We start from the raw sequence: 15,613 nt of genomic DNA on the forward strand, positions 1-15,613 counted from the left end.
ATAGAAACATAGAAGATAGGAGCAGGAGTAGGCCATTCGGCCCCTCGAGCCTGCTCCGCCATTCAATGAGATCATGGCTGATCATCCAAATTCATTACCCTGTCCCTGCCTTCTCTCCATATCCCTTGATCCCTTTAACCTTAAGAAATATATCCAACTCCTTCTTGAATATATTTAATGAATTGGCATCTACTGCCTTCTGTGGTAGAGAATTCCACAGGTTCACCACTCTCTGGGTGAAGAAATTCCTCATCTCTGTCCTAAATGGCTTACTCCTTATCCTTAGACTGTGACCCCTGGTTCTGGACTCCCCGGCCATCGGGAACATCCTTCCTGCATATAGTCTGTCTAGTCCTGTTAGAATTTTATAAGTTTCAATGAGATCCCCTCTCATTCTTCTAAACTCCAGCGAATGTAAGCCCAATCGACCCAATCTCTCCTCATACGTCATACTCCAGATGTGGTCTAACTAGGGCTTTGTATAGCTGTATCAAAACTTCCTCCCCTTTATATTCTACATAAAAACATAAGAAACAGGAGCAGGAGTAGGTGATTCGTCCCTTTGAGTCTGCTCCGCCATTCAATAAGATCATGGTTGATCTTATACCTCAACTCCACATTCCCACACTATCCCATTATCCCTCGATTCTCTTACTATCCAAAAATCTATCGATCTCTATCTTAAGGAGGCCAAAACTGTACACGGTATTCCAGGTATGGTCTCACCAAGGCCTTACATAAATTGCAGTAAGACTTCTTTACTCTTATACTCCAATCCCTTTGTAATAAAGGCCAACATCCCATTTGCTTTCCTAATTGCTTGCTGTACCTTGGCTGCCTGTGTCTGAACTCGCACCAAGTCCCGTTCCCGCTCGCTGACCTACATTGGCTTCCGGTTAAGCAACGCCTCGATTTCAAAATTCTCATCCTTCTTTTCAAATCCCTCCATGGCCTCACCCCTCCCTATCTCTGTAACACCGCCACCCCCGCCCCTCACCTCCGAGATATCTGTGATCCTCTAATTCTGCCCTCTTGAGCATCCCTGATTATAATTGCTCAACTATTGGTAGCCATGCCTTCTGTTGCCTCGGCCCTAAGCTCTGGAATTCCTTGCCTAAACCTCTCCACCTCTCTTTCCTCCTTTAAGACGTTGCTTAAAATTGACCTCTTTGGCCAAGCTTTTGGTCACCTGCCCTCATTTCTCCTTATGTGGCTCGGTGTCAAATTTTTCGTCTTATAATACTCCTGTGAAGCATCTTGGGACATTTTACTATGTTAAAGGCGCTATATAAACACAAATTGTTGTTGTAGCTCAAGAGATAAATGTTGGCCAGTACAGCAGAGAATGTCCCTGTTCTTCCTTGAATAGTGCCTTGGGATCTTTACATCCACCTGAGAGGTGAGACAGGGCCTCGGTTTAACGGGTCATCCAAAAGATGGCACCTCCGACAGTGCAGTCCAAATGAGGTACTCAAGGGGGTATGAACCTACAATGAAAACCAGTATATTTATATATGAGGACATTCCTCAAAACACAATGTAGCACAAGGATGCCCAAGCTTATTATCTTCGTGGTGTGTCCCACAGAGCCTCAGGAACCCCATTAACTCATGCTCCTGCTAATTCTCATATCTCAAGTTGTTGGTATCAACAGATCTCTGTTCTGATTTAGGATTTATCCAACAATGGGGTTAACAGCCCGAAAAACAGCCCTTTCCAAACCTTCAGTCCCAGGATATGCAAACAGGACAAACTATTAAATAACAAACACAAACAGGACCGAGATGCCCAGGCTTCAAGTGTCAGAATGCCAGGGCTGCCTGTGGACCAAAGGCTCAGTTTGGACACATCTGATGCAGCAGATTAAGGAAACAAAACAAAATATCTGACATTAAAAAATGCCATGACAGCCCTCTGACTATTTGGGAAACTAAGAAAGCAACTACAGCAAGATCAAAACACATGGTGCTAAATATGCACAGTGCAGAGAGAAATATGCAAAAAAACTGCAACCTACCCGGTAAGGTGCAGCTACATGTCCGCTTTAAAAAGTCAGAATTGACAAAACATCAGAACAGTACCTACAACAGGCTTCCAAATGGTCACTGCATCACTGCTTCAAGCCACTCACAAAGGGCCTAATACAACTCTACATCATGACTTTTTAACGCAGAAGCTTTCTGCTCCATTACTCTGCGTGGCGGTGACGGTGACACAAGACCTTCTTAGCCGTCTCTTGCTTATTTTATGGCAGTCCAACAAAAAGAAAATCCTTTAAGACACTTTCATTAACTCAAATGCTGACAGAATCAAATCAGTAACTACACACTTCAAGAAAAGACACTTCCCTTAATCACAGCCTCATCTTTTTGAGACATTCCTGTCTCGGCATGCAATGCAAGCTTAGAATAGACAACCAAGTTTTTAATCATCATGACAGCTTTCTAATTTATATTTGAACAGTGATGGTAAACAGTAGTATCAGCTGAGCATGCAACACCATTCTTATTTTGCAGACGCATCTTTCTTCAGGGCGAACAAGTGTTTTGGCACATTTGCAACTTGGAGATTCTAATCCTCTTTCTTTAGCAGATGCCTTGCATGCTTTCGTAGGTTCTAAGTACTCTGATCCACAGTTCACTAATACCCTAAAATCACGGATTTCTTTTTCATGCATTATGCATGCTAGATTGCTTTGCAAAAAACATTTATACCTATTGTGTTGAAGTTGAACCAACTAGAGATCAGGCCATCTTAGACTGGGTATTATGTAATGAGAAAGGATTAATTAACAATCTTGTTGTGCGAGGCCCCTTGGGGAGGGAGGAATTGAATGAAATCAGTATTTGTAGGGAAATGGTGTTAGGGAAATTGACGGGATTGAAGGCCGATAAATTCCCAGGGCCTGATAATCTACATCCTAGGGCACTTAAGGACGTGGCCCTAGAAATAGTAGATGCATTGCTGGTCATCTTCCAAAATTCTATAGACTCTGGAACAGTTCCAATGGATTGGAGGATAGCTAATGTAACCCCACTATTTAAAAAAGGTGGTAGAGAGAAAATGGGGAATTATAGACCGGTAAGCCTGACATCGGTAGTGGGGAAAATGCTAGAGTCCATTATAAAAGATGTAATAGCAGAGCACTTGGAAAACAGTGACAGGATCGGACAAAGTCAACATGGATTTACAAAAGGTAAATCATGCTTGACTAATCTACTGGAATTTTTTGAGGATGTAACTGGTAGAATAGATAAGGGAGAACCAGTGGATGTGGTGTATTTGGACTTTCAGAAGGCTTTCGATAAGGTCCCGCATAAGAGATTAGCGTGCAAAGTTAAAGCACATGGGATTGGGGGTAAGGTACTGACTTGGATAGAGAACTGGTTGGCAGACAGGAAGCAAAGAGTTGGAAAAACGGGTCTTTTTCCGAGTGGCAGACAGTGACTAGTGGGGTATCGCAGGGATCGGTGCTAGGACCCCAGCTATTCACAATATATATTAATGATCTAGACGAGGGAACTAGATGTAATATCTCCAAGTTTGCAGACGACACAAAGCTGGGTGGGCGTGTGTGCTGTGAGGAAGATGCAGAGAAACTCCAGTATGATTTGGACAGGTTGGGTGATTGGGCAGATGCATAATGTGGATAAATGCGAGGTTATCCACTTCGGTGGCAAAAACAAGACTGACATAAGAAAACTACTAGGCACTTGGTCTAAGCGTTAAACAAAGCTTTAATCAACTGTTCTACAACATGGAGATCTAGTTGTGTCCTTCACTAGTTCCTGTAAAAGAATGTCCTGAGCAAGCTGGGCCCATGCCCGAGTATTTATACTCTCCCTGGACAGCGCCACCAGAAGGCCGCCCAGTATTATTTCATAAGTCATTTCCACATGAATGACAAGATTCATGTCAAAGACGACAGATTATTATCTGAACGGCAATAGATTGGGAAAAGGGGAAGAGCAACAAGACCTGGGTGTCCTTGTGTACCAGTTGCTGAAGGTAAGCATGCAGGTGCAGCAGGCGGTTAAGAAGGCAAATGGTATGTTGGCCTTCATAGCGAGAGGATTCGAGTACAGGAGCAAGGATGTCTTGCTGCAGTTGTACAGGGCCTTGGTGAGACCACACCTTGAGTATTGTGTGCAGTTTTGGTCGCCTTATCTGAGGAAGGATGTTCTTGCCATGGAGGGAGTGCAGTGAAGATTCAGCAGACTGGTACCTGGGATGGCAGGAATGACGTATGAAGAGAGGTTGGGTCGATTAGGCTTACATTCGCTAGAGTTTAGAAGAATGAGACGGGATCTCATTGAAACTTATAAAATTCTAACAGGAGTAGACAGACTATATGCAGGAAGGATGTTCCCGATGGCCGGGGAGTCCAGAACCAGGGGTCACAGTCTAAGGATAAGGGGTAAGCCATTTAGGACAGAGATGAGGAGGAATTTCTCCACCCAGAGAGTGGTGAACCTGTGGAATTCTCTACCGCAGAAGGCAGTTGAGGCCAATTCATTAAATATATTCAAGAAGGAGTTAGATATATTTCTTAAGGCTAAAGGGATCAAGGGATATCGGGAGAAAGCAGGGACAGGGTACTGAATTTGGATGATCATCCATGATCTCATTAAATGGTGGAACAGGCTCGAGGGGCTGAATGGCCTACTCCTGCTCCTATCTTCTATGTTTCTATGTTCCATAATATTCCTGTAAAATATGAGAATTAAGAAATCTTTTCACACAAATTGTAACGATAGATAATATTTTTACTTTGACTTTCAAACTGCTGTTAGATGCGAAGATATTATTATATTGGAGAAAGCAGGGGCAGACGAAACAGAGAAGAGGTTAATTTAACACATTGTGACAACAAACATCAAACTTAACTCCTCGTATCAGCTCTTCCTGGAGTTTTAAACTTTATCCGATGCTCCATTTGAAATTTTGCAGCCATTATTATTTTTGCATTCACAAGTATATTAATAGTTTAAAATGAACAAAAGTTAAATATATGCTGGTGGGTTCCACTGACTTATTTTTAATGTTTATGGAGCAAAATTTTATTTAACATACTCCAAAATGAGAATGCTCCATCTTGTGTGCAAACATAGCTACAAGAGAACTAACTGTCTGTTATGACAGTCACTTTCTCTTTGTGAAAAGATTATTAGATATATTGAAAAAAACCACAACAGTAACCACTTTGTCTGTCTGCCCACCCCCGCGCTCGGTCTGTCTGGCCCGTCTGGCATACCCCCCCCCCCCCCCCCCCAAACCCGGTCTGTCTGGCCCCCCACGCTCTCTCTCGTCCGGCAGCAGAAACAGGGCAGGAGGAGCCAGCTGGTCATAGGAGGCCCAGGTAAGTTTTACAGCTTTTCCTGTTTTTAAGCTCTTTGTGGGTCAGGAGGAGCAGTTGTGCTCCTCCGGCCTCATAAAGAAGCCCTCGGCCTCCCCAGCCCCAATCTTTCAGGCTCCCTCTAACCTCCCGATTGCAGCCTTCCCCCTCAACCCATCCCCATCGACTACTGGGGACCGTTCCCTGGCTGCGGCCATCTGCTGCTAATTTCTGTTTCAGCCCGCTGGCCAGGCAGTTAATCTGGCCTAAATAACAACAGAAAATGCTGGAAAAACTCAGCAGGCCAGGCAACATCCGTGGAGAGAAATTAGAGTCGACGTTTCGGGCCAGCTGTTGGGTGGAAGTCGGCAGTGGCTTTGCTGGATTCTTCACCCGCTACCAGGCACTCCTGTACCCTGCCTGCCTCCCCGTTAATATCAAGGCCTAGATATAATGCAGTCTTTGGCACAAGCTTCTCTATTACTGAGCAAGGTCTATGCAACATATACTATATTGAAATACAATACTGCAGATGCTGGAAATCTGAAATAAAAACAGAAAACTTTTATAGTTCTGATGATAGGTCATCGACCTGAAACGCTAAATCTGTTTCTCTCCATAGATGCTGCCTGACCTGCTGAGTATTTCCAGCATTTTCTGTTTTTATTTTATATACTATATTGAAGGTTCTTTTATCTCACGAAACAGTTTTTAAAAATCTATTGATGATGTAGAGCTACAACCTGGAACCTAAGTAAGTACTGTAGTTCATCTCCATACAGAAGAAAATTCGGGTTACATTTATAATTATGAAAAAGTGCACTTTTTGTCCTGCAGTTTCTCCTCCCAAACCCAGACTTCCAGCACCCCCACAGATTGCTAGCACCTCATCAGAAAGCAGGTCTGTCCAGTTCAGGCATGCAATAAATGCCCCTTGTTTGTTGAGCCACAAATCACTGCTTTGAAGGGATCTCATCATTCAATGGGTCAATCTGGTGCACTTGAGAAGAGCTGTTTGAATTTTCTGGTGCTTTAAAACTTAATTTCAGGAGGAAGTAAAAGTATTGTGATTGCACATTATGAAGTATGGTAGCTTTAAAATAACTTACTTGATGTAATATGGCACTTTATTGTTGTGTGACACAGCTCTCTGCCAAGGCAACTGAACGGAGGCTACAGAAAGTAAAGTAAAGGATTAGAGCTAAAGTATGGCAAACAGATGCACAGGCCACAAGACTGTTACTATGGTGGACATCGTAGCAGCTTAAGTACACGACATTCCTCTTACATACAACATTAAAAAAAATTTAAAACATTAATCTTTGTATTTTGGTGAAATTTATTGATAATCCAGCCATACAAATAACAGCGCTTCACTTTTGAACTGTAGAGTGCATGCCTTCTACATACACACATGTAAAATACTCTCTACCTGCAAAATTTATATATTTAAAATGCAACAAATTGAAGGTGGTAGGTTTCTGTAAGTCTGACTTACTGGAGAGGAAATGTTGTGATGAAGGACCAAAATCCCGGTATGCTTCTTGCAACTGCTTGATCCGATCCTCAACAGCAACCTACAATGATAAAAGGAGCCAACGATTATGTGTTGATCCCTCTAGAGCTACAGTGACAAAGGAAGAAATATCACTGATCTTCTCAGTGGAGAAAGTATTGTTAATGTAGATTTTCCCTTTAAACCAGGGCTCCGTTTGATGATATTCAATATTGGCATGTCATTTATGATCTACACCAGTCATTACATGGGACTCGATAAAATCTTTCCACCTGGCAATATCGATCTAACTGCACCACTGGTGAGGTAGATGTTTGCCTTGAGTGGAGACACGGCTTTTCTCAAAATGAAGGTTTTCTCCACATATGATTCCTGAAAGCTGCATAGCACATGACAATGTCCTAGTTTGAACAGTGAAACAGAAACTACAGAGGTTCTATCTGCAAGGCTTAATGTGAGAACCTACTGCATAACTCACTTCTTCCTAAGCCAAGCAGAAACTTTCACTCCAGCGGTTTAGGCACCGGAGCCACCAGCCATGTACTTCTGACTGGGAAAGGCTAGGCTGCAGCTCCTGCACATTCTAAACAAGGTAGATTTATGTAGCACTCCTCACATGAAAGAAAAGGTTTCAGAGTACTTATTAAGGGGAAAATGGCCACCAAGCAAGCAAAAAAGGGAAAGATTTAAGGGGGTGTGGGAACAAAATCTTTAGGAGGTTTTTGAAAACAGGAAGATAAGCTAGCAAAGAGAATTCCAGAGGTCAAGGTGTAGTGACTGAAAGATTAGCCCTTGGTGGTGAATGAGCAGTAATTTGATGTTAGAGGAGCAGAGGATGCACTCAGCGATGTACAGCAGAAGGTCGCCCAGATAGAGTGCAGCAAAATTGTGGAAGGTTTTGAAGATAAGGATGAGAATCTTGAAGTCAATTTGCTGTGCACAAGGAATCAGTGCAGCTTAGCAAGGACAGGGGTAATGCTTGTGTGGGACTTTATGTGAGAGAAGGTGAGAGTCATTAAGTTACAAATTAGCAAAGTTTGTAGAAGCAGGGAGCCCAGCAATGTGTGAATTCGGGTTTTCGCTGCAGTGAAGGAGAGGTAGGGTGTAAACAGGCAATGTTACTGAGGTTGAAGAAAGTGTAAGAAGCATGGGTCACGGTCGAGCAAGATACCAAGATTGTGCTTTGGACAGAGTTGAACCTAGATTAGAGGCACTTGAGGGGGAGGGCTGAGGAACAACATATTTAAGGACTTCAGTGAAAGGGAGATAGTTAAATAAGAGGGGTTGAGCACTTTACAGGGCTCTTGCTTTGCTTGCTGAACTACTTTGACCTTGGTGCCAAAAACATCTTTTTTTTTAATCCATTGCAGGGTCCAAAAGCCTAAGATAGGCATCATGGATTAGGGCAGGTAGCTGAAGTAACACAAATAAAGCATATTACAACTGTTGATGTGACTCAAACAGATGTCCATGGTTTCACAGCACTGGTAGAGAGTTGAAGCACGAGATTTGAGAAATTCCTTATGGATTGGATACTTTGTGATATGTCTTTCACAGGGAGAGAGAGGGATAGTGTATAAAAATTGTTATAGATTTTGTGTGTATGGAGTCCATTTTGGATTTTGCCTGCCAGCAAGTGCCTTAGCCACCTGTGTGGAACACCCTCATCAGCAAAGTAACAAGGAAGGGAGAAAGCACCTCCAATCTTTTTGGACAACCCTGCACAGTTAGTCTCCTGGATGCATGAGTTAGCAGTTTGGATGCCATTTCCTTTCCAAGATCCAGTGCACTGGGAACCGAATTGGATTCCTGTCTGGCAGGCTCCTGGAAAATAGAGAGACATTCATCCTCAAGTCTCTCTCACCTCCGTGATCACATTTAGTACCATGGTGATGTGAACAACAAAGATCAGATTAACTAGTTACAGTATCATCAAACATCCACATCTATAACCCACGTAGGAACTCGTACCATATCCTCTATTGCACTTTATTGAGTACTTTTTTGGGCATTCATTTTGTGCAATCTTTGGGCAACATGGAGAACACTAAAGAATCCATCGGCTCAAGTTTGCCACGAGGGTCGAAAGTCTGCCAAAGCTCCAAGTTTGCTTTTTTCTGGCCTCACTCTGGAAAGCATTAATGAATGAATGTAACTTTGCACCACATAATGCAGGCATATATCGAGACACATCAAGAGATGTTTAGATAATTTGGGAAACCTTGGTTCCGGTCAGTGACCAATTTTGAAGCAAGTACTCAACATACACCTTCTCGGGACCAGCGAGTCAAACTTGTCAAAGTGCCCACCAATTGCCAGTTTAATCTGCACCCAAAGCGTTTTCCACACCAATTATGTAGAAAACAATAAAATACATTACAAAGTTTACACAAATACAACAAACAAATAATGGGAGAAACAGAAATGAATAGACATGGCATGGAGTAGGAGGTGAAGAGCAGTAAAATGTCATGAAAAGATATTGGAAGAATAACCTGATGTGTGTTGATATAAATCCTTAAGGAGATAAGTGCAGGACTGAGCAAACATTCCAATGGAGCAAAAAAATGATGGGATGTGGGTTCATGCCTCAAGTCCCCGCGAAACAAGTCTGAACCTTCAGGCGAAGGCCTGTGAAAGCTGATAGTTATTATGAATCATCATAAACTATACCCTGGCCTTACTTAAAGCTCTGTAATAAACAGTAATCTCCAATAAGAACTACCCTCAATACATTAAATGGTGAATTATATCACGTAGTCTGATTTAAGTGTTTCACTAACAATTAAAACGCAGTTGTATTTTTAGCACTTTTCACTTTAGTGGCTCCATTTATTACTTTCCTACCATTTTCTCACCTATTTACTGTAAAACTGACTGCAAACGTGTGGAGTAATTGCTTAGATCTTACTTTCCAATGACAACCCACACAGGGAAACGCAGATTTAAATCCCAGTACAATTTCATGTCCATTTGATTAAAATTGCATTAAAGAGCTTAGTTGTTTTTTTAATTTGTTCTCAGAATGTGGGTGATGCTGTCAAGGCTGCAGTTATTGTCCATCCCTAGTTGCCTTCTCCTTGATCTGCACAATAGTGTTATGTTAATATCCTGGAATTCCCTACCTAAGTACCTTCAGCATCTGAAAACTAAATCATAAATAAGGTTTCAGCACAGATGAACGTGAACAGTGAAGGACTGTATTTTTACTTGACTTGTCCAGTTGTTTCATGCAGATTGTAATTCACCTGCATAGCCGTAACAGTTTGTGGAGCCAACGTTGGGTAATATAAGGCAGTACAGGTACACTATCCCTTATCCGAAAGCCTTGGGACCAGCTGAGTTTCGGTTTTCGGAATTTTTTGGATTTCAGAAGGTATTATTATAAGACTGGGAAATTTGTATTTAATATAAATTTTAAAAGTTCAGGCTACCACTTGCGACTGTTCCGTGTCTCATTCCCCTTCCTGCTTCTCTGGAAAGCCGGATATCGGCTGACTCCTACTAAGCTGGCCCGCAAATCAGGTCAGGGATCGGGTCGGGTGGGGGGGGGGGGGGGAGAAAAGAATATCGGACGGGCCGCGGTTCGGGTCGGGTGGGGGGGGAGAAAAGAATATCGGTCGGGCCGCGGTTCAGGTCGGGGGGGGGGGGGGGGGGAGAAAAGAATATCGGACGGGCCGCGGTTCGGGTCGGGGGTCAGGTCGGATTGGGGGGGGGGGGGAGAAAAGAATATTGGACGGGCCGCGGTTCGGGTCGGGTCGGTGGGGAGAAAAGAATATCGGACAGGCCGCTGTATTGTTGGGTTCACACTCCCGGTACCTCCTTCACACTGCCCGGCTCGGCCTGCAATCTCCTACCCAGGAGGGAACTCTGTGACCCTCTGCCCTGCTCAGCGTAAGTCATGCGCCACTCTGGTCATGTCGTGCGCACGACTTACGCTGAACGAAAAAACTTTCGGTTTTTAGAGGTTTTCGGAAGTTCGGATAAAGGATAGTCTACCTGTAATACTTTGTTGAGCTCACATTTCTATTAGTAACTGCTTGCTGATAGCCCGATACAATAATCTTTCATTGACACATAGCTAATATATGATCGGCGTGTCTGCTGCTGATCCCTCAGCACCTACACTGTCCATTATGCTATAAAGTACCAACACCACCAGCTCTGGTTGAAGGGACATTAGCGTATGAGCTCGCATGGCTGACATAGGATTAGTGAGTGGCAGAACTGAGCATCTACATGTAAAATAATCACTGTACAAAGTGACAGCATTAATCAGAAAGCCTGCAGGACTTCCTGAACACACTGATCTGCTGTTACAAAAGCAGTCTTGTCTGATCCATTGATTTTGGCTATGAAACTAAATAAACCAGCCAGTAACTAGATGATATAAAAGGCAGATTTTGAATGTCTTTTAAAATAATAAAATATTTAGTTTATATATAGATTACAAATGTTGTAAATTTCCTTTCTCCCCCTGATCTTCCAAAGATGGCAATTCATGCTGGGCTACAGTTTGATGGGTGAGTGCAGCCTCCTAATCTTTTTTTCAGGTGGCCACTGGCAGGCTATTTCACAGCGGAGTCCAATCTTGTCCTTGCCCAACACCCATACATGCATCCTTTCCAGCAGGGAGTTCTGGAGAGAGATCAGGAAGCAAACTATTGACTGATTTTACCCACCCATGGTCCAGGAATAACGAGGAGACTTGTAGCGGCAGATGCCAGACTGGGCGAGTCAACTACCCGCGCAGACCAGGACCGAAATTATTTTTCTAATACAACTTTTCATGAAGTTTTTGGGATTAAGAAAAATTCCAAATGCTGCACTGTTGAGTTTAAATAAAACCTGTCCAATCAAAAGAAATTCATGCAATTGGTACAATTTTACAACATTCTTTAAAATTCAAGTAGACTTTTTTGGTAATTCTTTGAAGCATGTCTTTGTCAAGGACTTAAAACTATGAGACACGACTTTAACACTGAAGCGCCCAGCAGTTATCACAATGGTCCGCCTCCAAATCATTATAGATAGGCGCTAAAAGAAGTCTGCCCATTAAAATGCCTGCTCCTTCTAGCTTCATCCTGAATTTTTCCAGTAGATATAAAATTTCAGCAATATGGTTTGTGTACCCCTGCAAGGGGATATAGACAGGCTAAGTAAGTGGGCAGAGATTTGGCAGATGGAATACAATACTGGAAAGTGTGAGGTTATGCACTTTGGCAGGAAAAATCATAGAGCAAGTTATTATCTTAATGGCAAGAAACTGGAAAGTACTGAAGTACAAAGGGATCTGGGGGTCCTGGTGCACGAAACGCAAAAGGTTAGTATGCAGGTGCAGCAAGTGATTAAGAAGGCCAATGGAATGTTGGCTTTCATTGCTAGGGGGATAGAATATAAAAATAGGGAGGTATTGCTTCAGTTGTACAAGGTATTGGTGAGACCGCACCTGGAATACTGCATACAGTTTTGGTGTCCGTATTTAAGAAAAGACATACTTGCTCTCGAGTCAGTACAAAGAAGGCTCACTCGGTTAATCCCGGGGATGAGGGGATGGACATATGAGGAGAGGTTGAGTAGATTGCGACTCTACTCATTGGAGTTCAGAAGAATGAGAGGCGATCTTATTGAAACATATAAGATTGTGAAGGGGTTGGATCGGGTGGATGCGGGGAGGATGTTTCCGATGATGGGTGAAACTAGAACTAGGGGGCATAGTCTTAGAATAAGGGGCTGCTCTTTCAAAACTGAGATGAGGAGGAACTACTTCACTCAGAGGGTGGTAGGTCCATGCAATATGCTGCCCCAAAAAGCTGTAGAAGCTACATCATTACATAAATTTAAAACAGAAATAGACAGTTTCCTGGAAGTAAAGGGAATAAAGGGTTATGGGGAGCGGGCAGGAATGTGGACATGAGTCTAGGTTCGGATCGGTCATGGCCCTGTGGGTAGCGGAGTGGGCCCAGGGGCCGTGTAGCCTGATCCTGCTCCTATTTCGTGTGTCTAATTCTGTTAGATTCAGGAGATGGTTCTGTGATAGTAGATTGGCAGTTAGGATCAGATCAGCCATGATCTTATTGAATGGCGGAGCAGGCTCGAGGGGCCGATTGGCCTACTCCTGCTCCTATTTCTTATGTTCTTATGTACTCACCTCTGACATTTATCTATCTCTGGCTCTGCGATTGGATTAAACTCTGAGGTGCAGAATACAGGCCAGCATAGTAGAGCAAATAAACTGTATTTCTAAAAAAGGGCTATTACAAAAATCTGAATACCTTCATAATGCATGGTAGCAAAATATAAATTACTTGTTTTAAAAAAGGCAGATTTCTTTAGCTTGTATCTAGATTTGGAAACAAATGATTTTCCAATAACTGTAGGGCAGTGCAGCTTTCATTTCCTTGTACATATTCTCACGAGCCGGCTGGTTGGCTCTGAAAATGATCCTCGTTTTCCATTCTTACCTGTATAAGCTTCCACCGCATATTTAGGTCATCAAGCTGATGAGAGGTCTTTGGAGATAAAGAGACATCAAGTGGAGACAATTGATTAGCCAGGTCATTTACTATTTTGACTTCTTGCTTCACTGGGGCAATTTCCTCTTTAAAAGCCTAACGGAGAGCATGCAAAAAAAAAGTCTGAGAAGTATCTCAAAATTAACTTAGTTCTTAAAAGTTAAAAAAATACTCAGTTAACTTAAAATCTACATCTCGGTATGAAATACAGAATACAAAAATCTAACGAGTGTTGAGAGTAATATGGAGCATTATAAAACTGATGTCTTATTGAGCAAGTGCCAACCCCAAGTTATTTTAATTTATTTGTTTCATAGCACTAAATTATTACAACTGCAGTAGGTACAGATCAGTGAAGTAAATAAATGTAGGAAATGGGAAATAAAATGGAACAAATAGTCTCAAAAGGGCTTTGGGCTGTGCAATTTTTAATTCGCGTCACCATTCACTTTCTCTTAATACTGCATTTGTATCAGATTTGCTTAAGAAAATGTGTATAGCCCTGCCCGATAAACATCACTCCCCAACATAACCTAACCATACAATGGCAGCCTGACACATACTGAAACCCATCACCATGTTTAACACTCTCCAATTCAAGCTACTGGAAAATCAACATCCATCTGTAGGCTCTGTTTGGCTGATACAGCACATACTCTCCCCTAGGGACACATCCTACTTAGCCAACAGCAGACAAGTTATGTGCAGTTTACAAAGGGTTAGGGACTCCCAGGAGCATGCAGGGATAATGCTGGAGTTGAACCAGTGAAATTTCACTGCTTATCAGAGCAGAGTATTGGTAAGCTTCCTGATGCTAATCCAGCTAGGACCACACTACCTGATATGGCATTGGTTTGCAGCATTAACTGGAGATCAGAAGAAAGAATCCCATCCCTCATAAGTGACAGCTTTATCCCTTCAGGTGCATTAATGCATCAGTATGGTGGTCAATCATCAACAGTGCTTTGTAGTACTGTGAATTACCTGCCCCAGGTGTCGAGTCTGCTGCAGTGGGTTAACTTGGTTCTTCCATGACCAGGTGTGTCATTGTGGAGACACCTCAGCCAAGTTTACCTCTCTCTCTCACCCAAAGGAGGATGACTAACAGTTGGTTGTCAAATAACTAACAAGTTTGGGTTTGAGCCCTCATTAGCTGGGCACAAGGTATCAGAAACCCACAGGAGCAGGTTAGTGAGCAGCACAACTCGCCATAAAACGTGAGTGTGCATTTCCACCATGTTCTGGACCACAGCTTTGATACACACCAATCTCCACTGAACCGTGGTGCAAAGCTTCAGCAGTAGCTGCTTGCATCTCTGCAGCCCAACCATGGTAGGCACCCGGCTCTGAATACATGGAGACACATTTTCCTAGTTTGCCTCCAGGTAAGGGCACAGTAGCATAGTGGTTATGTTACTGGACTAATGATCTGGAGACATGAGTTCAAATCTCAGCATGGCAGCTGGGGAATTAAAATTTAATAAAATAAAAAGCTAGTATCAGTAATGATGACCATGAAACTACCAGATTTGTCTGGTTCACTAATGCCCTTTAGAGAAGGAAATCTGCCATCCTTACCCTTGCCTATATATGACTCCAGACCCACAGCAATATTGTTGACTCTTACCTGCCCTCTGAAATAGCCTAGCAAACCGCTCAGATGTATCAAATTGCTATGAAAAAAGGGCTTCCTGCAGGTTTCAGAGCTTCCTCATCAGCTTGACAACAGACATCAGCTTTCAGCTTGGTGGAATGATCTACATACTGTGTTATAGACATGTAAAACATGCTGCTAAATCCAGTATAAACTGTTTCATTCGGGTTATTATGTGAGGAGCTTTGCCAAAGAGCAGATTGCCCCTCCAGGGTACTCACTAACAGGTCTGTGTAGGCCACACAGATCAGAGCCCTCAAAACACAAAAGGCACTGTCAATATATACGCGCATGCACATGGCTATTTACACAGGGCTATTGGGCCTCTGTCATGCCACTTTCCAGCAAAAATAGTCTGTTCGCTTCAGTTGACAATATTTTAAAAAGCTCATCTGAAATGATCCTACTCCTCTAGTTCACTGGGTGCTAATGTGTAGTGAGCAAATCTCATGCTCTTTCAGCAGCAAAATGAAAGTCATTGCATCATATGGTCAGGGAAAGCCCACCAATATTGCTTTCATCAGTTTTCATAAGGCTATCGACCAGATGCCACATGCTGTCCTCATTAAATATATATGGAGCAGAGCACAGTT

General features: G+C 42.8%; 1 protein-coding gene across 2 annotated transcripts in view; it reads right to left on the minus strand.

Annotated features, from left to right (window-relative positions):
* Positions 1-15,613, minus strand: part of LOC147121352 (utrophin-like) — a 232,317-nt gene that overhangs the window by 152,164 nt on the left and 64,540 nt on the right. The window contains exons 6-8 of one of the 2 annotated variants that reach the window (XM_085981550.1): positions 13,316-13,462; positions 6,834-6,912; positions 6,445-6,508 (exon numbers count right to left, since the gene is read on the minus strand). In XM_085981550.1, the coding sequence (XP_085837676.1) occupies positions 6,445-6,508; positions 6,834-6,912; positions 13,316-13,462 (290 nt within the window). The remainder of the gene's footprint in view (positions 1-6,444; positions 6,509-6,833; positions 6,913-13,315; positions 13,463-15,613) is intronic. The other variant, XM_085981551.1, reaches the window with a different exon arrangement.

This window comes from Somniosus microcephalus, chromosome 3 (genome assembly GCF_052327205.1).
Source record: "Somniosus microcephalus isolate GS21.2 chromosome 3, FLI_Smic_1.0, whole genome shotgun sequence".
Taxonomy (NCBI): Eukaryota; Metazoa; Chordata; class Chondrichthyes; order Squaliformes; family Somniosidae; genus Somniosus; species Somniosus microcephalus.